General features: G+C 47.6%; 1 protein-coding gene across 3 annotated transcripts; it reads left to right on the top strand.

Moving 5' to 3' along the window:
- The first annotated feature begins 6,509 nt into the window (after positions 1-6,509).
- On the top strand, positions 6,510-18,403 carry sec22a (SEC22 homolog A, vesicle trafficking protein). 3 transcript variants are annotated; one of them, XM_035411566.1, is made up of 8 exons: positions 6,510-6,682; positions 8,846-9,050; positions 10,998-11,161; positions 11,873-12,052; positions 14,308-14,426; positions 14,596-14,661; positions 15,725-15,904; positions 15,988-18,403. In XM_035411566.1, the coding sequence occupies exons 2-8, from the start codon at positions 8,869-8,871 to the stop codon at positions 16,006-16,008; spliced, it is 912 nt and encodes a 303-aa protein (XP_035267457.1). In that variant the 5' UTR covers positions 6,510-6,682; positions 8,846-8,868; the 3' UTR covers positions 16,009-18,403. The 3 variants fall into 3 exon arrangements, with proteins under 3 accessions (XP_035267457.1, XP_035267456.1, XP_035267458.1); XM_035411565.1 differs by having other exon boundaries at positions 15,725-18,403; XM_035411567.1 differs by having other exon boundaries at positions 6,524-6,600; positions 15,725-18,403.
- Positions 18,404-23,974: the final 5,571 nt, after the last annotated feature.

Genomic DNA, 23,974 nt, shown 5'->3' with positions numbered 1-23,974 from the left:
GATTCTTATAGAACTATCGTTGAGGTGTAAAATGGCAATGCCCTCATATTTTATGATTCTGGGATAAGGTCAGATGGAAAGGGAGCAGCGTACTCCCATACACTGTTGCCAAGTGACTTCAAAGTACACCGAGCAAAAACCATCAGAACTTTTAATATTTGCTTTAAAAAAGTGATTCTGACGGGGAAAAAAAGACGTTTTGCCAGCGTTTTCCCCAGTGATGCAGGACTTGTGTGAAGGGATAATTCAGCTTGGAAATGCTGGCTGCTATACTGTACACACATCGTTTTTTAGCGTGAATACAGTTTAGGCTACTACTATACATGGGGTGGCTGCACAGAGGTCAAGTTTAATTAACCCTCTCAGAAGCACATATTTAAGGCTATAAATTTACGCGCTACCGGAGAGTGCCGAGTCTACGGCCGAATTATAACCCCATTCGGGAGCTTTTATTCACTGCTTTTCTCTGAGAGCGGAGGACGTGACAGCGCAGCTAGCTTTGTTGGTTTTCCGCGGCACTGCGGGTCGTAGCTGTTTCCTTCCTGTCAGCGTGCCCAGAAACGGCTCGCCTTCAGTCCCTGCGGTTTCAGCGCCACTTGTTGTGACGGCGCTGAATGATCTGTGGGTATTTGTGTTTGCGCCCCTGGGGGACATTAAAAAGACATCGCTGTTCTCTGCGCCCCCGTGCCATTTTCTGCTGCGTGCTGCCCCGGGTGGCCCATTCCCCCCTCCCTCTCTCCCCCTCCTCCCTCCCTGTTTGCCGTGCCCGTGACGAGACGCAAGCTGTCTGACTAATAAACAGCGTTTGTACCTTTCGGGGGGGTCGGACGCCTGCCTGACATTCCCGAGACGGAGACGGCTCTCTCGTCTCGCTCCTCGCGGGCTTCTCGTCAGCCAAGAGGAGACAGACGCGCGGGCCTTTCGCGCGGCTCCGAAGTGACGTCTGTGTATTTTACCGTGAGAGATGGCCGGCGACTGGAGACGCCCTCTCGCGCACAAATCTTCCTCTCAGGCCGCGCGAAACGTTCCAAGGTGGGCACGGGGAATGTAGTCATGGCGTGTCCCGGCCTCAACTCGTCATCACCCCCGAGAGATTTCCCCAGCTTGCCAAACTGACAAACTCTTGAAAAAAAGCCAGGGGAGCCACGAGGGTGTCTATTACTGGCCGGAGTCAAGAGTATGAGTAATTTATGACAGGAACTCGAGCCGCCCGTGGCAAAATTCCCGCTAATAAACTGCATGCAATGTTCGTCCACAATATCCAGCTGATTAGTGTCCCAGAACGTTGGTATAAATATCCACTCAATCAAAATTAGACCGAATAAGACATTTTCATGCAGCGCGTCCAGGGAGCAAAGAGCATATATAAGTCCACCAGAAGGCAAGGAGAGATTCAGAATTAATGCAGAATATGAGTTTGCCTCGAGCCAAACTGGGTTCTGTTAACGAACTGTTTTCCAGTCTGTTAATAAAGTTTCGAACTCTCTCACATTTTTGAGTTAACGGCCCGCTCTCTCCCCGACCTCTCCTCTTTTCTCAATGAAATCCCCGCCACTAGTACTCAGAGGTCGACCGTGACGAATCTGCTTAGCAACAGACATTACATCCAGCAATCAGTGTCATCACAGTAATAACAGCTCATACCTGTCCCTGGAATGTGAACAACGACATTTAAACTGTCCCGACAGAGACGATGAAGGAGGCTATTGAGGGCGGGGCTAGTTTGCCTAGTTCAGGTGTGACCAACCCTGCTCCTGGGGAGCTGCTGCTTTCATTTTCGCCTTAAATTCAACAACCACTTAGACCAAAGAAACCAGGTGAGGTGGGTTAACTGTGTAATCGACTGCTTCAATTGATCAATTAAGTGCCGAGTAAAAACAGAAACGAGCGAACCCTGTGGCTCTCCAGGACCTGGATTGGCCAACCCTAGCCATAGTTGTTCCACAAAACCGAAAATATCTCGCGCAATCATGATGTCCAGTGAACGTGAAAACATGTTAAACGTGTTAAATCAAATCTTACAGTTTATACGAGTTCACTATGGCCTGAGTGGACTCATGTAAAGACTTCTGTCAGAGTCGAATTAACACTGGATATTTCACTGAGCGTGCATCTTCTGTCTGGAGATGTTATTGCTCCTCGTCGCTGCTAAGGAGGCAGAGAGAGGCTCTGATTTGCAATATCTCTACTCCACAGAATTCCTCTGCTCTTCCTTCATTGCTTACCTGTAAACATTTATTTCCCCAAATGCACTCCAGCATCTGTTCGGAACTTGCCTATTTTGTGTGAAGCTGCCATGAGAAACTTATTCCATTTCACCCTAAAAAGTAATGCATGGTTAATACGTTTTTTTACCTTGAGAAGTCTCTTTTAACTTGACAGCTCTCTGCAGCGTATTTTTGCAGATATTAATAGTTCATAAAAATCTTTCAAGAGGCCTCATCCATAAACAGTGTAAGATAGTTTTTTCTTTCTCTTTGAGTCTACAAAATAATTAGCCTACCAGAGTGAAAATGATCCGGCCTTTTGATCTGAGAAGCCATTCCTGCAAAGCAACAGCATAGGTAAGCCAGCTGGCTAGAATGATATTGTTGCTATTGGACCTTCATGCTTTTTCCTCCGTTAGGAGATTCTGATCAGCGCCAGCGCAAATAATTTATTGCGTATACAGCGCGACCTTGGGGTTGGGGAGACCTGCACAAAAAAGAAATCCGCTGCGCAGGATACGGCCAGCCTGTGCATGGCGACGTCTACGCCAGAACGGCGGCCATGATGAATGAAGCGTGGAATGACCGTTGGGCTGCGGTTAACCCACGCGCTGCCCTCGCTTGATCATGCGCCCCGCTGTCACGCGGGAGGAATTGCTCAATTCTTTTCAGAGAGGGTGCTATCTCCGGCCGCTTATCACGTGCGCGAAAAGGGAGGGCGATCGACAGGCCTATTTCCGTGGGTTACAGCGCAATATGTATTCATAATAGACCTATAAAGACGCTGTTCAATTTCTTTCTGTCCAATAAACCGACATGTTCGACAAAATGGGCTTAGAAAACAAAAGTCGTAGAAATAAATACACCCCGATTATATGCTCTGAATAAATAAAGATTGCAGCTGCGGCTCTCACAATAGCTCATTAAAAAAGATGAACGCTCATTACATGCAGATCCATATAAACTTGTTTTCTTCACTGTACAATAGAGCTGCTTGTTGTCAGCAATTGTAAACCATTTCTTTTCACAAGGCCGCTTCTTAAAATTGGGAAATGATGGCTCTGCACTCTTAATTGGCTCCATAATAACAGGGAGAAGGAGCGCTAGTTTTACACTATTTATTAGACTTTCGTGTGGGGCAAATACGCCTGGAATTTCCCCCCACGAAACTAATCATCCATTCTCAAGTGCTGGAAACCCAGCTATAAAATCCATACACGTTAGAATGAATGAATTGATTAAATGAAAGCATGTTCGATTTCTGGGGGAAGACGGCATACGGGATTCATTAATATTTTCTGGTGCTGCGCTTCTTGGAATCAGGTATCATTTTTAAACAGTTGGCGAGGCCTTTATCTCGGTAAAATACTATTTAGGAGAAATAAAGCGTGCCTTTGCTGTCTGACTTTACGGCCGCGAAACTCTGAACTGAAAAGCGGGGAGGCGTTATTATAACCCCGAGATGCTTTCGGCAATCAAATGCTTCAATAGCTACAAAAACTTTGAATAAATATTGATAACAACAAAAGAGCAGCTACTCTGAGGTCCTCATAAATCTGAGAAAGCGCACGCGGTCAGTCCGTTTGAGGCGCCTCTGTTATTTGGCGTCCATCATAGTGAGTGACGGCACCGCGCTTCTCTCACCCGACAGCTTTTCGCCGGGAACATTTTCCCTCACCAACGGTTATTCATCAAGGTGTCTCGAGGCAAAACATCGATCATGAACATGTAGGCCTATAACGCCGCGAGCCAAAGGAATTCATGAAGGCACTCTCCAACCGGCCTGCTATAACACCGGCAAAGATGATGCTTCTAGATGACCTTAAGCACACTGGATTTTATGTGCTCTTGTCTGAGTAATAGGCTTTACCTTTAAATTCATCACAGGCTGTGAAACAGCAGAAGCTTCGGTTGGAACCAGAGTTAATTTACTGTGAGAAGACATCCGTAAATGAATGTAGCCTAATGATTTAATTTAATTTTAATTATATTATTATTATATTAGTATAATTAAAGGGGGAAGCAGATGGCATTCAACTATGAAGTTTAAAAAAAGAGTTCCACATACGCTAATATTTCTCAGGAGGGAAAACCCACTGCAAGCTGTCGAAAAGCTGCCAGGGAAAATTCCTTGGCCTAGGACAAAATTATATTACTATGTTTGTCCCAGGCCCTGGACAATAATGTTTAATGCAGGTTCACAGACTACCGCCGCCCCCCCCCCCCCCCCCCCCCAGGGGCCTGGGACCATGTATTTGCTCCATTCATATTCAAGCAGCAGATGTTTTCCTGCACGGACGCCATTTTGAACTCAATCCCATACGTCTCCATGTAGAAGCTGGCCTGAGAAACGAAGCTACTGGTCTTAGAACAGTCCTGGGGACCACGTAGATTTTGGCTTCTGAGCAGCAATTGGTGTCCTTACAAGTCAATCAAGCAGTAGGACAAATTAGGATAGGGTAAATTAGACAGGACTTTTAGCTTTAAAACGAACCCTGGGTGGATTTAACGCTTCATCAAGCCAGTCAGCGGAGAATCAAGCTTGCTTGCAGCAGAGGCTGTTTAAATAGTACCACATAGCAGCAAGAGCGACTGGCTGGTCTTAGGCAGGAAAAACGGAACGATGAGAAGATTATTTTGGTCCACTCAGTCGTTAAATATTTCCGCTCTTTGAGTAATTCATTCTCATTCCGAAAAAGTTTATTGTGACTCACGCGAGGCTCCATGAGGCCAGCCCTGTGATACTATGATCACACCTCTTAGGTCTCATTCACTTTAATGGACTAGACCCACATGTAAGATTGCAAGTAATCTACTGATATGGGTATGGGACCATCTGAAAGTTAATAATGAATATTGAGTTTATTGAGCGTTGAGTAACACCGGAAAATGAGCATGATTGTGGTGTAAAAGGCCAGGGGCTGTACTGGCTATAATCCACTGACAGTGCGAGGTATCAAGGCCGCTGCTTTTTACAGAAAAATCATTATGGAGCGCTATCTGCTTTACTGTAGGCTAATTAAAATATTATCTGACTCGCACGTAATCGATGCCTTCCTAAGTGAAGGTGGAAAAACACGCATCGTTAGGTTGTCCCAGCATTGGCCTGCACTAAATTCAAGGGTCCTGACAAAGTGAGAAATGGTGATTTTGGTCCTTTTGGGAGATATGCAGATCTGCTGGATTCCCTCTCCACCTTTAACTTCCGTAATGAACTCAGAAAAAAGCCACGTTGAGCGCCATTCGCTGGTCGGAGAGACTGAGCGGGTTCATTAAGCCAGTTAATTAGCTCCAGTGCCATCTGCGCGCTTTCTCTGCCCGACTCGTCCTCTGAACCTCACAACATTGACACCTGTTTTCTTCCACGCCACTTGATTGGCCCGAGGCACATTGGCTCGATATAAACCTTCCTTTCCGTGCTAATTGACGGCAGTAACGGGCGATATCGCGGGAGCGGGAGAGACCTGTTTAACACTCGATGGCTGCTCGGGGAACCGGCCTGCCAATACAAGCAAAGTGGACATAAGCTTCGCTGATTACCTCGGGAAAGATTATGAATAACTTAGAACGAGATCGACTCAGACAGTATGTCACTTCACATCTGGGTTCAATAGTAATTGGAGACACTCCACCCAATGCCACCCCCCCCCCCCCTTTCAGAATCTGGCATTATGCCAGTTTCCTTTTAGATAAATATGCAGTCACGCATGTATCATCACATATCAGCAAGCAGATCATGACATAAGTGAAGCCGTTTTTTAAAAAAATGGACTGACTATAAATGTAACACAAGCATACTGTATCACCAAGATTAACATAAAATATGTACCTGCACAAATGTATACATATTATTGTACTTCTATGCAAAGAGTAATAGATCTATCAAAATATCTGTAAACCATGAAATGAAATTAAATGAAATATACCATATGCATAAGCTGAATTTGATCCTGGGGTGTGCGAATATGTCTGAAGTATTGAGGAAATTTCTGAGGAATTGCTGTCAAAGCAAAAACTTATTGATTACAAATACAGTCCAAGAAGTTCAAAAACATGCCAGTGAGACAAATAAAGACAGCATTTTCTATGAATACACATTTTGTTTCTCAGTATAAGCCTGTGAATATATAAAAATATATTCATAGGGTTAATTATATATATAATTATATATACACATGACTATGATAAAATGTGGAATTTTTACGCTACTTTTTTTTTCTATTGTGCAGCCCCAATTAGATTAACATCCACAGAAAAGCTTGATTCACGGAGACATTCGCGTACCCACAATGCAACTCGCACAGCCACGTAAACACAGGAAACGCCGCCTCGGTCAGTGGGAGAGGAAGCGTCAGCAGCTGCGCCGAGGCATGAATTCCTGCGATAGGCGATGGTGCGTCGTTCAGTTACAGGAAATAAACATCTCCGAGAAAAAGCTCGTCAGGTCCCCACGTGCATTCCATGATCCGTTTCAGGTCAGCGTGCCAAAACGCCGTCATTGGAGTGTTCTTGCATGTGTTCGAGGCCTGGCCGCTTTTGAATAGCGGTGCGCTGGACAGCGAAACCGCGGAGTTGCATTTTCTTTTCCCTCCGGCCAGGCGCACCGAGCAGCCGGGAGAGAATACCGAGGGAGGGTGGCAAGCAGAAATCTTGCGATATGACGCGATGTAACGGTAAAGGGCAAAGCAGGGTTTTGCTCGCGTTAAAAGGCAGGTGTTCGTTGAAAGTCGTAACTGCTTGGTTTAATAATTACCAGCTATATCGTGCATAACTACCGGTATTTTGATGTTATCTGTTTAGCGTTAGCATGCTATCTGTCGTTTACTGGATCGATAATTACTGCCTTTGACGCTTTCGTAGGTGGTTATTCTTACTGCGCAGTTTCGGCTACGATTTTTTATTCGTTTCTTTGCAGAAATGATTCAAATGCAGAATATTCGGAGTAGCTGAATTGTGCCTGGTTCTAAATTAGCCAGCTAAATTTAGCTAGCATTCGCAGACGTAGTTCTACTCTTCCACGCAGCAACGTTATATCTTAAACATAAAGCTGCTTAAATTGTGTATGATTTGTGACACTCGGATATGTTTGGCATTTCAGAATTAGACAGTGGTTTTTAAAAACCATTTCTGCCGACCTTGTGAATAAAATAAGCGATTACACACAGCGAGGGGCAGGAGAGCCAATTTCCGCGATGGTAGGTGTACCGCTAGAATGGGCGCGAGCGGAGACTGCTAAGGTGCTATCCAAGGTTCTGATCCACAGAACACGTGGTCACACAAGGCAACACCCATGTCAGGCGTGTCCATGACCTGAAGTTATGTATGTATGTTAGTAATGACATCACCACACAGCTGACCAAAACGCTAAGGGTACAAACCTGTCCTCACAATACAATAAGAAATGTCCCCCTTCGTAATATTATTTTAAACATTTCCGGGAGTTATTCCCTCAGCTTTCACCATGTATGCAATTCAAACTTGTTCATATTTTGACATTTTCAAATTAGTACAGTTTGTTTTAAGGAGTAAGTAGTATTTTATACATTATGAATATGTTGCCCACCACTGCATCATACTGAATGTATAATGCAGATTTGAAAAAGTTAGTGAGTCACCTGATTGAAGTATCTGACTGAACTGCTTTATTGAAGTTTCTGAAAACATGTTAATCTCGTTATTTAAACGCCTGTTTAGTTTATACAGCAATCCTTAAGTGGAACTGCTGTAGCAACGCTGGAATCAAGGCTGAATAAAATCTGATTATAGGGAGTCTGTACCCATCTGACTCATCCTGTCTCTTCATTGTCATTGCATTTTTTCATTTATTGCATGGAGCTAATGAAAAGATGCATTTTGGAAATTTTAGGATATCACTGTATATGAACAAGGTACTTGTTTGAGTGGTAGCAGAAAGCATTGCACAGTGACTATCCAAGAAGCCACAGAAACAGACCTGCACAGTCTGTCACATTGATTAAAACCCTTTCAGGAGATTAATGCAACCTGCTTATTTGCGGTATCTGGTGACGCCCTATAGCAGCACTGCTGATGGATCACCGTATATCATGTGGCTCTGGGTTATGGAAGTGTGCATTAATCACAATGCAGACGTTGCTCGGAGTTCTCTCTGTTTTCCAGGCCTAGATTCACCGGTCTGAGATCCTACGAGGCGATGAGATTCATATTTATATTTGCAGATGCATGATGGAAAATGTGTCCATTAATTCCTCTGTCATGTTTTCATTCTGTGAACTTTTATCTGTGGTGCTGATAAGATGTACACAGTGGAGGAGACTACATCTGTCTGTCTTTGGTGCTGATGAAACCAACACTGTCTGTTGTTTTGGATAACAAGTGTCAGAACTGCAAGATGGTATTGCTGAGATTCTCAATATTTCAGGTCCACAGTGAGAGGACTAAGATGTCTATGGTGGTTATGAGCTTTATTGAAATGCAGGTCCCCAGTCAACAAGCTGTAGGATATCTATGGTACCAGTGAGATTCTCTGTCCTGTTTCTCCCCAGGGACACATCTGTAAGATGTCAGATATTTATGGTACTGATGGGATTCTCTGCATTACAGGTTCCAGTGACTGATGTAAGATGTCTATGGTACTGATGGGATTCTCTGCATTACAGGAGCCCAGTGACTGAGCTGTAAGATGTCTATGGTCCTTTTTGCCTCGGTGGTGCGGGTGAGGGACGGGTTGCCCCTCTCCGCCTCCACAGACTACGAGCAGGACAGGGGGCTGCAGGAGGCCAAGAAGCACCTGAAGGGGCTCTCCAAAAAACTCAGCCTGTTTCCGGACCGCTGCACACTGAAAAGCGGGCGGTACCACGTCAAGTAAGTAGGCCTCACGTAATTCATCAGTACAGACCTACCGTCAGTACCCAGGTAATCTATCAGTACAGACCTACCGTCAGTACCCAGGTAATCTATCAGTACAGACCTACCGTCAGTACCCAGGTAATCTATCAGTACAGACCTACCGTCAGTACCCAGGTAATCTATCAGTACAGACCTACCGTCAGTACCCAGGTAATCTATCAGTACAGACCTACCGTCAGTACCCAGCTAATCTATCAGTACAGACCTACCGTCAGTCCCCAGCTAATCTATCAGTACAGACCTACCGTCAGTACCCTGCTAATCTATCAGTACAGACCTACTGTCAGTACCCAGCTAATCTATCAGTACAGACCTACCGTCAGTACCCTGCTAATCTATCAGTACAGACCTACCGTTAGTACCCAGCTAATCTATCAGTACAGACCTACTGTCAGTACCCAGCTAATCTATCAGTACAGACCTACCATCAGTACCCAGGTAATCTATCAGTACAGACCTACCATCAGTACCCAGGTAATTCATCAGTGCAGAGAAATGTGGTACCTGCCATATAAAAGCCGTAAGCGAATCTCTGCCTCTGTGTCTGCCATCAATATGAAGACAAGGTAATGGAGGTAAGGAGTACAGCAATGTGTGAAAGAGAGAAGGAGGGGGTGGGGAAAAAAAAGTTAAAAATTAATCGGTTTTAAAATGACCCATTAATCTGGGGAGGAGGGTTTGAACGTCCCTCGGCTGTAGTTCCTGGTGTCAGACGCACGCGACCGCAGGGACCCGGCCGCCATTTTAATACGCCTCGTTCCCCGACACGCGCCATTCATCACCCCAAACTTCAGAAGGGGGGGAGAAAAGACGAACCGGCCCGTCTATCTCGTTTCTGCACAGGGTGAGTCATGAGCCTGCCTCATCTCCCCACGGGCATGCTGGGTAGAGATAGACGGAGACTCTCGCGCCCCCCACGCTCGTGTCCCCCCCCCATGCTCACGCCCCCGCCCCCCACGCTCACGCCCCCCACGCTCGCGTCCCCCGATACGCCATCGAGCGCTGAAGTAGAACACGGCGCTGGTTAAACGCGCTCGCTGATTAGCGGGCTACGCGGCACCCGACCGAGGGGACCGATGGGACACATGCGTTTCTCCCGCGGGCGTGTTCGCGACATTCCGGCGAATGCCCTGCGGTTTTCCCGCTGCCCCTCCCCCTCCCTGCCGACGTTCCCAGCGCGTGTGTTTTCCCAGCCCGGCCTGGCTTGGCTTCCCGTCGGCGGTGGCGGATGACGCTCGCGCGGCCGCGCTCCGGTGCGCCTGCAGCCGGCGGGAGAATGATGCAAAGCGTCTGTAACAGACCCGACTGCGTCCCGCTCACCGCCCGTCAGGGTGACGCAAGCGGTTTGTTTTTTTTTTTTTGACAAACTCTGACGGTCGTCGCCAAATCGCCTGTTTTTCTCGGAAAAAGGAAACTTTTTTCTTTTCTTTTTCCTGCTGGGAACAGAGACTACATGAATCTCTCTGTGGCTCGGCAAGAGAAGATTCATGTTTACCCTCAGGAGTCAGGCGCTCATATCTGAGCCTGTGAGAGGACTCGTCTAAAGGAAATGTCAGGGGAATGTCAAGTTAGTTGTGAAACTGTGTAGAACTGCTCTACCATTGTTATTTCCACGTTTTATTGAATTACGTGGGACGAAGCTTTGTAAAATATTATAAATTGGCTGAATTTATTATCACTGAGTTGTAGTATCAATGATGTATAACGATAAGATTTTCTGTAGCAACTCAAATTAATTTCAGAACATTTTTGAGTGTGCTTAAATATTTACATTTAGTTACTTCCGATGCCTTTTTAAAGACCGATGCCTTTTCTGTCAGGAAACCAGAATCGGAGTGTTTGTTTTTTTATCCGCTGTAACTGCGGACAGCGAGGTCCTCACACCGCATGTGCGTCTCCCAGTTTCACCAGCTCGTTGGGCGTGGGGTACCTGATGATCTGCACGGACAGCTACCCCAGCGTCCTGGCCTTCTGCTTCCTGGACGAGCTGCAGAGGGAGTTCATCGTCACGTACGACACCAAGCGGACAGACGGCGCCGTGCGGCCCTACTCCTTCATCGAGTTCGGTGAGCCCCGCCCCTCGTCAGAGCGTTAGAAAGTTTTTAGTTTTCTTTCGCCCGAAGCAAGCGCTCAAATTCGAAGGTCCAGAGAGGACGCAGTTCGGTACTTTGAGAAGGGAGACACGCACATTTAACTCTGCCCCATAACCTGTGAGACTGGCGCTCATGTCAGGGGTCCTCAATCTTGTCCAAAAAGGGCCGGGGTGGGTGCAGGCTTTTATTTCGAGTAGGAACACACCTGACTCTACTTATCAAGGTCCTTAGCAAGGACTCTAGTGGTTGATCAGTAGAGTCAGGTGTGTAACTGCTTGGCTGGAATGAAAGCCTGCACCCACCCCGGCCCTTTCTGGATAAGATTGAGGACCCCTGACTTAAGTGATACATATTTACTAATTCCCTGAACCTGAATGGAAGACATTCATTCTGTTGTGCATTTCAGCCGACAGCAGCACTTGTTTGAATGGATGAGACGGCTTATTTTTCTTCCTGTCTTTGATGAGATATCAGGTCATTTAAAAAGGGCTCTATGTTGTTCTTTACAAATAAGTTCAGTAAAGCACAAAAAGTGATCGATGTGATACTTCCTGTTCCCTGCTTATTTAGTTATAAATAGTCAAGTGATAAATGCAGCTGGGTTGGATGCAGGCGCACATTTTAAACTGGTGCTGGGTTGGATACTAGTGTATGTGTGAGATCCTTCTCTTTGTCCGCTGACAGACACCTTCATCCAGAAGACCAAGCAGCGGTACAACAGCCCCCGCTCGCTGTCCACCAAGATCAACCTGACGGACATGCAGACTGAGATTAAGCTCCGCCCACCCTACCAGCTGACTGTTGAGGATGTGGGCATGGCCAATGGATACTCGCTCCACACCCCCTCCAAATACAAGGGCATAGGTAAGACTGTGATGCGCACAGACCAGTATGCATGGGTGGTAGTCTAATTGTGCCAGTGACTCGTGGATAATGTCAGATGTCATCATGTTATGCTCAGTTACCAATCAGCTTTAAACTAACAGTTCTTTACAATGCATTTATGTTCCCATAGGCTGAAAGAGCCACACTTATGAATTGTTTGTTTTTTTTGGTTGTTTCTTTTAAGGCCTTGATATTTGAGAAACAAACTGCTCTGAAATGTGATATTATTAGTGAAAATCAAACTGAACTGGGATCGTTTTGTTTTGAAAGGGGATTTTCTATGCATGCTCATCCTCCAGGCTCCTCCTGTTTTATCTCTAAGTCCTCTTTATCACGTGTTGGGAAGAGCTGGCGTACAAGCTGCAGCTTCCCCGTCGTTCAGGACCTCGGACGGCTCCGCCTCCTTACTGACGGCTCCGCCTCTTTACTGACGGCTCCGCCTCTTTACTGACGGCTCCGCCTCCTCACTGACGGCTCCGCCTCTTTACTGACGGCTCCGCCTCCTTACTGACGGCTCCGCCTCTTTACTGACGGCTCCGCCTCCTCACTGACAGCTCCGCCTCCTTACTGGCGGCTCCGCCTCCTCACTGACGGCTAGGCCTGGGGCCTCTAAGACAGACTCAGAGCTCTGTTTGAGTGCACTATACGCCCGCACTGCGTATGAGCGGCTGTGCAGAGTATGGACAGCCGTGCTGCATACGGCCTGTTTCACAGCTGTGGGGAAAAAAGCCTTTTGTGCATCTCCTGTGCCCCCCCCCCCCTTCCGCTCCCCCCCAGACCCCTCAGCGCGCCGCAGTTCTGCGTCAGTACCCCCTCAGTACCCCCTCAGTTCGCACCTTCACACATGGCCGACCAGGGGAGGGGTGGGGGGGCGGGACCATTAGCATCTGGACGGCCGGAGCCTTTGTCCCCCCCGCACTCCCGAAAAACTCCTTCCTTTCACACTCCGTCAGTCTCCCGTGAAAGGGCCTCGGAGTGCGGCAGTGTGCCGGTGGGGGGGGCGGAACCCACTCCACCGTACGGGGAGAGGGAAATCGCAGCGCTTATTTTAACAGCGCTTCAAAGTCGTCTCGCCGTCGCAACGCTGATGCAACGTTCAGAAAACGTTTGGGGACAGCGGGGGTGTATGGGGGAGGGGGGGTGGGGGCTAGGGGGGTGGTCTCTGCTGCCGTACGGGACTGCATTTAGACTGCGTGCCGTTGAGCGAAGCCATTCTCCGAGCGTTTAAAACCTCCGTAGGGGTTTAGTGCGCCCGTTCACACGCCTGCTTTGTGCTTTCAGAGGGGCGGGGGCATTTTCGGGGGCCCTCTTTGTGTTCCTGTAACGTTTGACAGGCGGGGAAGAGGTGGGTTTTGGGGGCCTAATGTTTATGAAAGAGCTGAGCTGCGCTGGGGGGGTTGTTGTTGAAGTCTGCCGGTGGGGGTGGGGGGGGGGGGGCGTGTGGCAGCCTCAAACCAAAGTGTCCGACCGAATCGGTGACGTGCCCCCACAGCCTGGCATCGAGCTCTTACCCACGCTGGCGTCTTCTGTGCCCAGCAGGGCACACGTACCTGGCTGTTCAGTTACTCAGGGAGGGAGACTTCCACATCTAATCTAATCAGCTCTGCCTGTATGGAACATTTAAACAAACATCAGAGCTTTAATGCTGCACTTGTGCCCTGCGATGGACTGGCGAGCTGTCCAGAGTTTTATTCCCGCCTCTCGCCCAGTGCATGCTGGGATACTCCAGCTCCTCCCGGGTGGATGGATGGATGTTGCACTAGTATCTTCATCTCGATGCTGTAGCTCTATCATGTCTCTTGTAATTATGCCTCACTTCTACTTTATGACTTGCCATAAATCTGCTGACTGCTCACCGTGTGAACTAGACTGGATGTTCATGGCTATGGATAGCTGATAATATGAGAATTGTACCTTATCTGACCTGTGTTTTGTAGGGGGCGACATAGCTCAGGAGGTAAGAGCGGTTGTCTGGCAGTCGGAGGGTTGCCGGTTCGATCCCCCGCCCTGGGCGTGTCGAAGTGTCCCTGAGCAAGACACCTAACCCCTAACTGCTCTGGTGAATGCGAGGCATCAATTGTAAAGCGCTTTGGATAAAAGCGCTATATAAATGCAGTCCATTTAGCTGTTTCAGTGACCATCGGTATGGATAAAACGTCACTTTGTATAAAAGCGGCTCCCAAATAAATGTAACGTAGCGTAAAATGCGAAATGTGATCTTCCCGTTTTTGCAGCTCCCAACCAGATGCTGGAGCCGGTGACCCTGCCTGGGATCGTGTCCTGCGTGCTCAGCCTGCTGTGTACGGGGCTAAACCTACTGCGCGGAGTCCATGCCATCGAGAGCATCATACAGGTGAGGCACCCGCACACCTGGGCAGCTGACACAGCGGGTGTGTGTGGTAAACCCGTGCGTCGCTGTCGCTCAGCGACCCTCTCTCCCTTCCTGTTGGCATGTTTGTGGCTGACTCACGATGTGTTGTTTACCCCCCCTCCCCTTCCCTGCCCCCCCCCACCCTCTGCAGAATGAAGATGAAGACTTTAATTACGTTATTGCCTTTTTCCTGGGAATGGCGGCTTGTCTGTATCAGGTCAGTGACGGCAGAGGGGGGGGCCGGCCTGGGGGGGTGGCGGGGGGGGTCTGATATTGACGGAACAATAACTCCATCTGCCGCTGCCTTGGGCCTTAATGCCTCTATTACAGAGCGCGGGTGAAGAGCATGGAAAGGGCTTTTATCGTTAACCTTTAATGTATCTACGCATTTCTAACCTTGGTAATAGGTGTACGCAATAACCTTTATTTATGCTATTATGGTATTTTTACGATGCTGTGTCTCAGTGGGCATGCCCGATCATATAAAGCTACAGATTTAACCTGCATTTAAGTAGCCATGCCTACTGCAGATTTCTTGTCAAAATTGAACATACATTTAATGTGTGTTAATGTACCACTATGCATAAAAAATGGGTAAACAGTGTTTTATTAATATTACAGTGACTTTGTATGTAGGGCCCATACTCTAGAAGAGGGGTCCTCAGTCTTATCCAGAAAGGGCTGGTGTGGCTGTAGGCTTTCATTCCAACCAAGCAGTTACACACCTGATTCTGCTAATAAACACTAGAGTCCTTTGCTAAGGACCTTGATTAGTGGAATCAGGTGTGTAACTGCATGGTCGAAACAAAGCCTGCACCCACACCGGCCCTTTCTGGATCAGAGAGAACCCCCCTGCTCTGGAAAGACAGAAGCAGAGAGATTCTCTGCCCGGCCAGTTGGTGGCGCTGCAGGAGGAGCTGTGAAGCAGCGGCTCTCTGCACCATAGAGCGTACACAGGAACTGGAGAGGGTCGGAACCATAGAGCGTACATAGGAACTGGAGAGGGTCGGAACCATAGAGCGTACATAGGAACTGGAGAGGGTCAGAACCATAGAGCGCACATAGGAACTGGAGAGGGTAGGAGTGGCCAGTCAGTGAAGCCTAGGACAAGAAAGACATGCGCAGTACAAGCTTACTTCTGGGTCTTCACTGCTTAGGTTGACGGATGGCTGTCCTGTCTAGTTAAATATGCATGTCTATGGTCTCTCTCCCTCCCTCCCTCCCTCCCTCTCCCTCCCTTCTTCCCTCCCTCTCCCCCCCCCCCTCTCTCTCTCTCGCAGTGCTACCTGTTTGTGTACTGCACGGTGTGGCGCACGGGCAAGTCCTTCCTGTGCCTGGCGCTGATCTGCCTGTGCAACATGTACCTGTACGAGCTGCGCAACCTGTGGCAGATCCTGTTCCACGTGACGGTCGGCGCCTTCGCCACGCTGCAGATCCACCTGCGCCGCCCGCAGGGCAAGGCCCCGGACTACACCGTCTGAGCGGGGGGGACTCAAACCCGCAACCCCCCGGCCCCAAACCCACCTTCCCCCCGCAGGGCAAGGCCCCGGACTATACCGTCTGAGCGTGGGGGACTCAAACCCGCAACCCCCCGGCCCCAAACCCACCTTCCCCCCGCAGGGCAAGGCCCCGGACTATACCGTCTGAGCGTGGGGGACTCAAACCCGCAACCCCCTGGCCCCAAACCCACTACCCCCGCAGGGCAAGGCCCCAGACTACACCGTCTGAGCGCAGGGGACTCAAACCCGCAACCCCCCCAACCCCAAACCCACCTTCCCCCCGCAGGGCAAGGCCCCGGACTACACCGTCTGAGCACGTGCCGCCCTCTGGGGGGGCTGCTGGGAACTGAGATACAAACCCCCCCCCCCCGACCCAAAACCTCAACCCTCCCACCACCCCCACAACACCATCCCAATCCCAGCGGCTCGGGAGACTGGAGACTGCTTTCGCCAAATTCCGTAATGCCCACTGTTACTGACCGCGGCCTCCTGGCAGCGTGTGCCGGGGATCACAGGCGGCCGGCTGCAGCCAAAACCGAACCCTGACTGACTGAGGACCAGCTGACCTCGGGCACTCTGAGCTCCTGGAATCAAATTGTAAATGAACTGCAGACCTTCAGTTTGTGCTGGGCCCGGTGACCTAGAGCTTGTGTATTTCAGCTAATCGTTTCCTGAAAACGGCATTGTATATAGTTTGCATTTTTTTTTTGAATGTAGACACAGTAGTTGTTAATTGAGTTACATGCATTGACATCACGGGTTGTATGGAGTTTGTCTGGGGTTTTTTTTCAGATAACATTTTCACTGAATTGCAGTCAGAAGTGCAATGCGAATTGAGTGACATGCAAAAAAGTGCAATGTAGTGCTCTGCAGCAGAGATCTTTTGAGTTTTTTTCCTTATATACTTTGCCCAGTGGAGAAAAAAAAACAAAACAAATAAGAATATATTGGCTTGACAGTAGCAGCTGGTTTACGGTCGTCTGTCAAAAGCCAGGTCCCTCCGAAAACAAAATAAAACGAAAAACAAAAAACTCTGTCAGACGTGGCATTTTAGAAAAATTGAGCTTGTGCCAGGAAGCGGCCGTCACGCGCATGTCAGCGCTGGAAGGCGGCGCTCGCGCTCGAGCTCGCGCTCCCGGCTCTCCTCCCCTCTGAGTGATGTCCCGATTTACCCGCGCGCCCACAGCAGGCCGCCTGTAACCGCCGACTTCGCGCGGCGTAGCCCCCCAGAGCCCAGGCGTATTCTGGGCCGAAGACTGCAGTTACGCTCCCGGCGAATCCGGTAAAACAAACCGCGGGATGATAACGGAATAATAATTTTACGGATAAAGGCGAAGGAAAAAGTAACGGAAGTAAATTCTTTTTTTAATTCCAACTTCTGATACCCGATGGATGAGGTTTCAGGGAAATGAGCTGCGAGGCAAAAGCGGAATAATAATTTTAACTAAAAAAAAAAAAACGAATGAGTGAATAACGTTTTAATTCCGGCATGTTGTTATTCCCGGAATACGGTTTTAAAATTGAATGGTTGCAGAAGTGCGTTTCCAATAAATTTTACATTGTAAATTTATTTTTTATTATCCCAACCCTCCCTTCCTCCTCCCCGTTTGCTTTTGGTCCCGCTCCCATTTTGTTATTTAAAAATTCTGTCTGCTACGTTTGCACGTGGGCTTTGCGGTGCATGCGGTTCATCACGCACACCCTGTTTCTTTCCCTGTTAATCGTCAGTAACCTCTCAAGCTAATTAAATTCTTTATCAAACAACGACTTTCCATTTCGTTAATTGGAGAAATTAAAACGGGGTTGTTCCAACATTGCTCTCCGCATATCTGCGGTTCAGCGTGCCCGAGGCTCAGAAAGCAGGCTCGAGCTGCGTGACATCAGAAGTCCTTTGTGTGTGACGGGATTTGAATTTGTACCCAGCCAACGTGCGATATTCTCTCGCCGGCGATCTGACATTTCAGCCGCACTGTTCGGCACAACCCCTACGGCTAGGAGCGCCGCGAGACTGCTATACAGTACGTCAACCCCGCAGCCTGGAGAATAGAGATGACTAGAAAAATATATACCGTACGCCGCGGTCCCTCCTCGACTAATATACCACATGGTGTGACATTTAATTTTGTTCTCCTGCAGGGGTCCCCAAGCCTTTTCACTGAAGGCCCCACTTAGAAAGATGAGCTCATCGTCTGTGGCTGGGGGTGGGGGGGTGGGGGGGGGGGCATCATTTCCCACACCCTCACAATGTGATTGAGCTTCGCACCAACCAACTGGCCTCATGTTGCCCTCACATGCAGCTAATTGCCTGCTGCAGATACTCTGCCTAAGAATGCCTTTGCCTCCTCAGCAGAACCCTGTGTACTGTCTGTCAGTGTTTATATCAGTGGCCATGGTGGTGCGCCAATTTACTGTGTGTTCAAAAACAATCTTCAGAAACATAATAAAGGTGTAGAGGTTTCATTTTTTTCATCCTTTAATTTGAGACTATGAAGTCCATTCGACCCGTTTTCTTATAAAGGCACTGCCGTCTCCGCTCAGCTCCCCTGCACATCTCCTTTCAAATAACCTGCTTTATTGAGCTTGTGGTTCTGAACTGCCAGTCAGAAAACAATTCGGTAGGTTTCTTCTCCCCTCCCCCCCCCCCCCCCCCCCCCCCAGCCCACCCCACCCCACCCCACTACTTCTAGGATTGCAAGAGAAGTTAAAAGGCCCACATTTGGGCCACAAACTGTTCTTTGGAGATCCCTGTTCTATTATGTGGCACAAACAACAACAACCCCTGACCCCCCCCCCATCCCACCAACCCCTGACCCACCCCCCCACCCCACCCCACCCCACCCCCCACATACCCTTGGCAACGCAATCGGCAACCGCGCTTCGCCCCATTCAGCTACGGCCTACAGTTGGTCCTGACGCGGTCTGGATTCGGTCCAAGGCCGTGGTGGGGGGGGGGGGGGGGGGGGTGAGGTTGGGGTCACCAGGGTGTGTTACGCATGCTGAACCCAGGGGTGTCACCTGATGCATTCTGGGAGTGGGCACACGGGAAAGGTCTCAGAGTTAAATCAACTCTTTAACAGGGTTGACGTCAGTCCAGCAGGGTCCATATGTTTAGATTTAAAAGTACTCTATCACAGGGTTTTAACAGAACCTTCTGCTGCAGTGAGGTGCTTGCTTTGGGTCCTGGGACTCGTGATCAATGGGATGCATGCGTAAAATCTGATTTTACCTCTTTGAATGGTGAAAATAGCTTCTATTCACTGTTCAAATTGCATAAATTGGCATAAAGGTAAACGTCAAAGCCCTTTTGCAAATTGAATTCCCCGCGCTACAATGAAGCAAAGTGCATTACAAGACCAGTAATAATGATATGGCCATACTTTGTGATAATGCATGTTTTTTTTCCCCCAACACGTCTCACATTTACAGATACAATGCAGTCGTTCCGTTGCTGCCTTAGAGGACAGCGGCTCGATGAATGCGTGGTGTGATGTCATTATCAGTCCTTTTATGTCCCGTGTCCATTTTCTGCTTTCCCAGTACGTCCGGCGGGGGCCACACTTTGCAAAGTAAAGGAAATCCAACAATGGGCAGTATTTCACGGCCCTCTCTCTCTCTCTGTGCTGACTGCACTGTGCTCTGTGCTGCGTGCTGCGTATTGATATACTGTAGTACATGCTGAAATGTTACATGCAGCGCATTCAATATTTATATTGAATATTGAATATCAATATTTTCAAACGACGACTGAAGACCCACCTCTTCAGGCTGCACCTCTCCCCATCCCTTCCCCCCCTGTAAATGACTAAACTTAGGGTTGTAACTAGGCAGCTGTTTAATAGGTGACTTAGTTGATGCGCCAGTCTTAACGACTACTTGTATTTTTATTTATTTTTATTTTTCCATAGATTGCGTTGTTGCCGTTCTCGTTGTTAGTGTTAATCAGTTTAACCACCAGGGTCCAAGTTGAACTATGCGGTTGTTCCCTGTACTTGGACCGGTACTTCTCTCTAGGGGTTTCGTCATACTTGTTCCTGGTTATGGTTATACACTTTGTTGTACGTCGCTCTGGATAAGAGCGTCTGCCAAATGCCGGTAATGTAATGTAATGTAATGTAATTTAATATTTTCTGATGCATCCGTCGTGCGTTTGTCCTACCGCCTCGTTAGGGTCTGTGTTCCGTGGTGCTGGCTGACTGTGACTACTGGTATGGCCCATCTGCTTCCAGGTATAGTTAAGGCCATTACGTACCCGAATGTACAGTAGGCCTACCAGTGGGGATACAGCGGACCTAACAGCCAGTGGATGTAAGATTTCAAATTATAGTCATAAGAAAAATCATCCAATTAAAGTTTTGTGTCCATCCTGTAGCTATGTCAACCATTACCTTTTTTGTTTTAAAACAACAAATCCCAAAGACCCCCCCCCCCCTTCCCCCTCCCACTGTTGGCACATTAAAGCCCCTGAGCCAGCTGACTGATTTTGCTATTTTTCTCAAACAGACATTCAGCAGAAGTGGATTACTGTGCTGACATCATTGCTCATGTTATTAGAAAGTAATTTTCTTCAGATAATCAGGGCCAGTGATTCAAAGGCCTAATGTTCCACCGTCGATCTTTTGTTCCTGATCTCTGCCTTTTAAAGGAGATGGATGACGCCGAGTGGAAAGCAGTAGGAAGTTTGTGAAATTATGCTCTATTTTGAGCGATATTTGAACGGAAATGCTGTGAGTGAGACATGTCATTTCTGCGCGCTCGCGCACGACTGAGGCCGTTTTTTTCTCCAGGAAGTATAAATACACACAGGTGCACTTTACTTGAATGCACAAACAAGAACGGCACAGATCCTAACTTGGAAAACTTTAAATGCAAACTCTAACCTTGCGGTGTCCACCACTGGTGATTGATTTGTCCCGACTCCAAATTAATTGCTTAATGTCACAGCGGATGCGGCTGAGGGTAGGAAATCACTGCTTGTTCCAGGTTTCCGTCAGCTAGATGGAGACCTCGAGAACCAGGTATGGACACCTTAATCAATGTGGGATGGGCACTGTGCTCCCAGAAGAACATACAGCCTACTGTACGGTAAAGATGTGTGGACGTTCAGTTGCGTTTGCGAATTTAACGCTCGCCCTTGTTCATCTGGACCTACAGACCTGTCAGCGATTATCCGTTTGTGTGATAAATATATAGCCTATACTTTTTGAAACCGGTTTTATTTAAAATGACCAGTTTAGATTTTCCATTTACTTTCCCGGTTATGCCACCGCTGAACCTTAATGATTCGTGCTCATCGGAGCCTCGATCATATCCCAGAAGAGCTCTCCTACGCTGCTGCCGTGCCGCGTGACAGCACTTCAGCGCGCATCAAATTGCGCGTCCGATAGAAATCGATATTTGAGGGCAGTGCAAAATATGGGAAGTAAAAGAAAAAAAAAATTCAAAAGCCAGGAGCGTACGAGAGCTGAACAGTAGAGGGTCTCATCGACACTTCGTCAGGACTGTTAGCACGTGTAGCCCTTGATTCGATTCAGCAACTTTAAATCTGGGTCAGATACTATCGCTTGCATTCATTGTGTGACCGCGGCGAAGCGCTGCCGCTGAAAATGGTGCGGATCAGACGTGTGGAACGTCAGTATGTGGGAGCAGCACAAAAGGCCCGCGCGCGCGGTGGAACTGGTGCTGTTACTGTCTGAGTGAGCAGAGGTTGATAATAAAATCCGGTACGTTATACTGTAAGAGTTCGTTTCTTTCGGCTCGGTAAACTTGGGAAATCCGCTTGCCCACTTCTGTGGTCTATCATTTCCAGCTTCTCAGCATTTAATATTTCCTGAACCCATACACAACACAGCACGACGAGAACAGGCCTTTCAGCCAAACAATGCTCGCAATTTTCCTACCACTGAAGGGTACCTAGTGCTCACCCTTTACCCACAAACTGCTATCTAGCACCGTATGCAATTCATGTAAGGCCATTAAAAATAGTGCTTGTCATCACCAGAGTTAACTTGCCTATATTTACATAATTTGCTTAGCGTTTGTCCTTACCTGTGGCGGCCATTTTAGACAACCTCACTTTTCACTTGCGGTAAGTCTTTGAATGAAATCCGCTTTGACCCGGAGCTCTCCTCAGTGGAGCGGCACTTCTGTGCGAGCACGCCTCTCTCGCAGTACAATAGGGCCAGTCTACCGGAGCGTTAACCGGAGCTCCATTTGCACATCAAAACCTCACCGGAATACGAGGTACTTTTCGGTATTTCCTTCACGTTCGTCGGCATGGCCCCGTTTTGGTAAGTATGAAGTAGAAAAGGCTGCCCTCGCCCTAATTACTGCACGTGTGGGTATACGAGTTTCCTCGGTGCACATCCATTAGTAGTCGTAATAAGGAAGACTTCATCACACATTTTTATGGACAGCAGTGACCTTTTAGTCTGCGGAACAAAGCTCAATTGGGATGCCTTTAATTTCATAGGTGTGAATTTGATGTTATTTTTTTTTTTTTTTAAGTCATTTTTTCTCTCGATCGCTTGGATAAAAGCTGATATTGTTTCCAGCCAGCCAGTCATGATTTCACTAATAGATCATTACTGCCCCCTGCTGGAGATAACCCGAAGTGCTCAAATTAAAACATTGAACAACCAGATTTCCGTTAATATGGAAAGACATCCTCGAATAGCTACAACGACATCTTCCCATAAATTATTTTTTTTCTGAATCCATTTCAACTGAAACTAAGGCCTCAATTTTGCTTCCATCTCCTTTAATAGATTCGGCATCAGCACCTTTATTACTATATATTGGTGCAAATAATATAACTTGCGTTTCCATATAACTGTCACCACATATTAATATTATATGAGATATGATTTCTGCGCTTCCCTTGTCGAGTCAAATTGCACGTAATGTACTCATTTTCAAGTAGCTGAAAGAGATTGGCCATGTAGCCCAAGCCAACCGTCTTGCACCAGATCTCACAGAGCAAAATTGGATGTAAAACAGTTTGTTATATCACAATAAAGAAATTTCCGGACACACACAGAGTACAGCAATCAGGAAATTAGTTAGTCTGACAAATCTATTTTAGTCGCTTCTCCACTGAAGAGCAGTATTCATGTGTACCTGAAGCCATTCTACAGATATTTTTTTTATTAGTATTATTTTTTGAAAATAAATCCCTACCTTCCACTCTAAGCGATCTGGGCCTTGGGCCATGTTTCACAAAACAGGATTAATAAATTAGCCGGATAACTGCGCTGAGTAAACCCTGGAACTGTCCCAAATCTGGAACATGGACTGAAGTAAAAAAAAAGAGCTGTTCTGGGTTTTCCTCAGTGCAGTCATCCAGCTAACTCAGTAATCCAGCTAACTCAGTAATCCAGCTAACTCAGTAATCCAGCTAACTCAGTAATCCTGCTAACTCAGTAATCCAGCTAACTCAGTAATCCTGCTAACTCAGTAATCCTGCTAACTCAGTAATCCAGCTAACTCAGTAATCCTGCTAACTCAGTAATCCAGCTAACTCAGTAATCCAGCTAACTCAGTAATCCTGCTAACTCAGTAATCCAGCTAATTCAGTAATCCAGCTAACTCAGTAATCCAGCTAACTCAGTAATCCAGCTAACTCAGTAATCCAGCTAACTCAGTAATCCTGCTGCATAAATCAGGGTCCTGGAGATCTATAGAAGTCCAGACAAACTCTTCAGCCAGTAGATGACTCGACAGGTGTAGGGTCACATAACCCAAATGGTGTAATGAACTTGTTAGATCTGAGAAGGCCCCAGAAGCAGAACCGTTGTGGATCCTGACTGACTGGCTGCTGCTCTCTGACCCCTAAACTGAGGCAGAAACTCTCCAGCATTTATTTTTATCTGCCACCACTCCAGGCTGATTAATCAATCTGATAAAGATCCATTACACCTGGGCTGCCTCAACCCTGCTCCTGGAGATCTACCGTCCTGTAGGTTTTCATTTTAACCCTAATTTGGCACACCTGACTCTACTAATGCTAGCCTTTTTCAGCTCTGATCAGGAGTT

This window comes from Anguilla anguilla, chromosome 3 (assembly GCF_013347855.1).
Source record: "Anguilla anguilla isolate fAngAng1 chromosome 3, fAngAng1.pri, whole genome shotgun sequence".
Classification (NCBI taxonomy): domain Eukaryota; kingdom Metazoa; phylum Chordata; class Actinopteri; order Anguilliformes; family Anguillidae; genus Anguilla; species Anguilla anguilla.
Note: the sequence above shows the minus strand (reverse complement) of the source record. Positions and strands in the feature narration are given on the sequence as shown.

Bases quoted from the DNA above. Each gene is read 5' to 3' on its own strand.
- sec22a (XM_035411566.1), top strand. From the start codon at position 8,869: ATGTCTATGGTCCTTTTTGCCTCGGTGGTGCGGGTGAGGGACGGGTTG. The intron at 11,162-11,872 runs GTGAGCCCCGCC...GTCCGCTGACAG, and splicing joins CTACTCCTTCATCGAGTTCG to ACACCTTCATCCAGAAGACC. The intron at 14,662-15,724 runs GTCAGTGACGGC...TCTCTCTCGCAG, and splicing joins TGGCGGCTTGTCTGTATCAG to TGCTACCTGTTTGTGTACTG.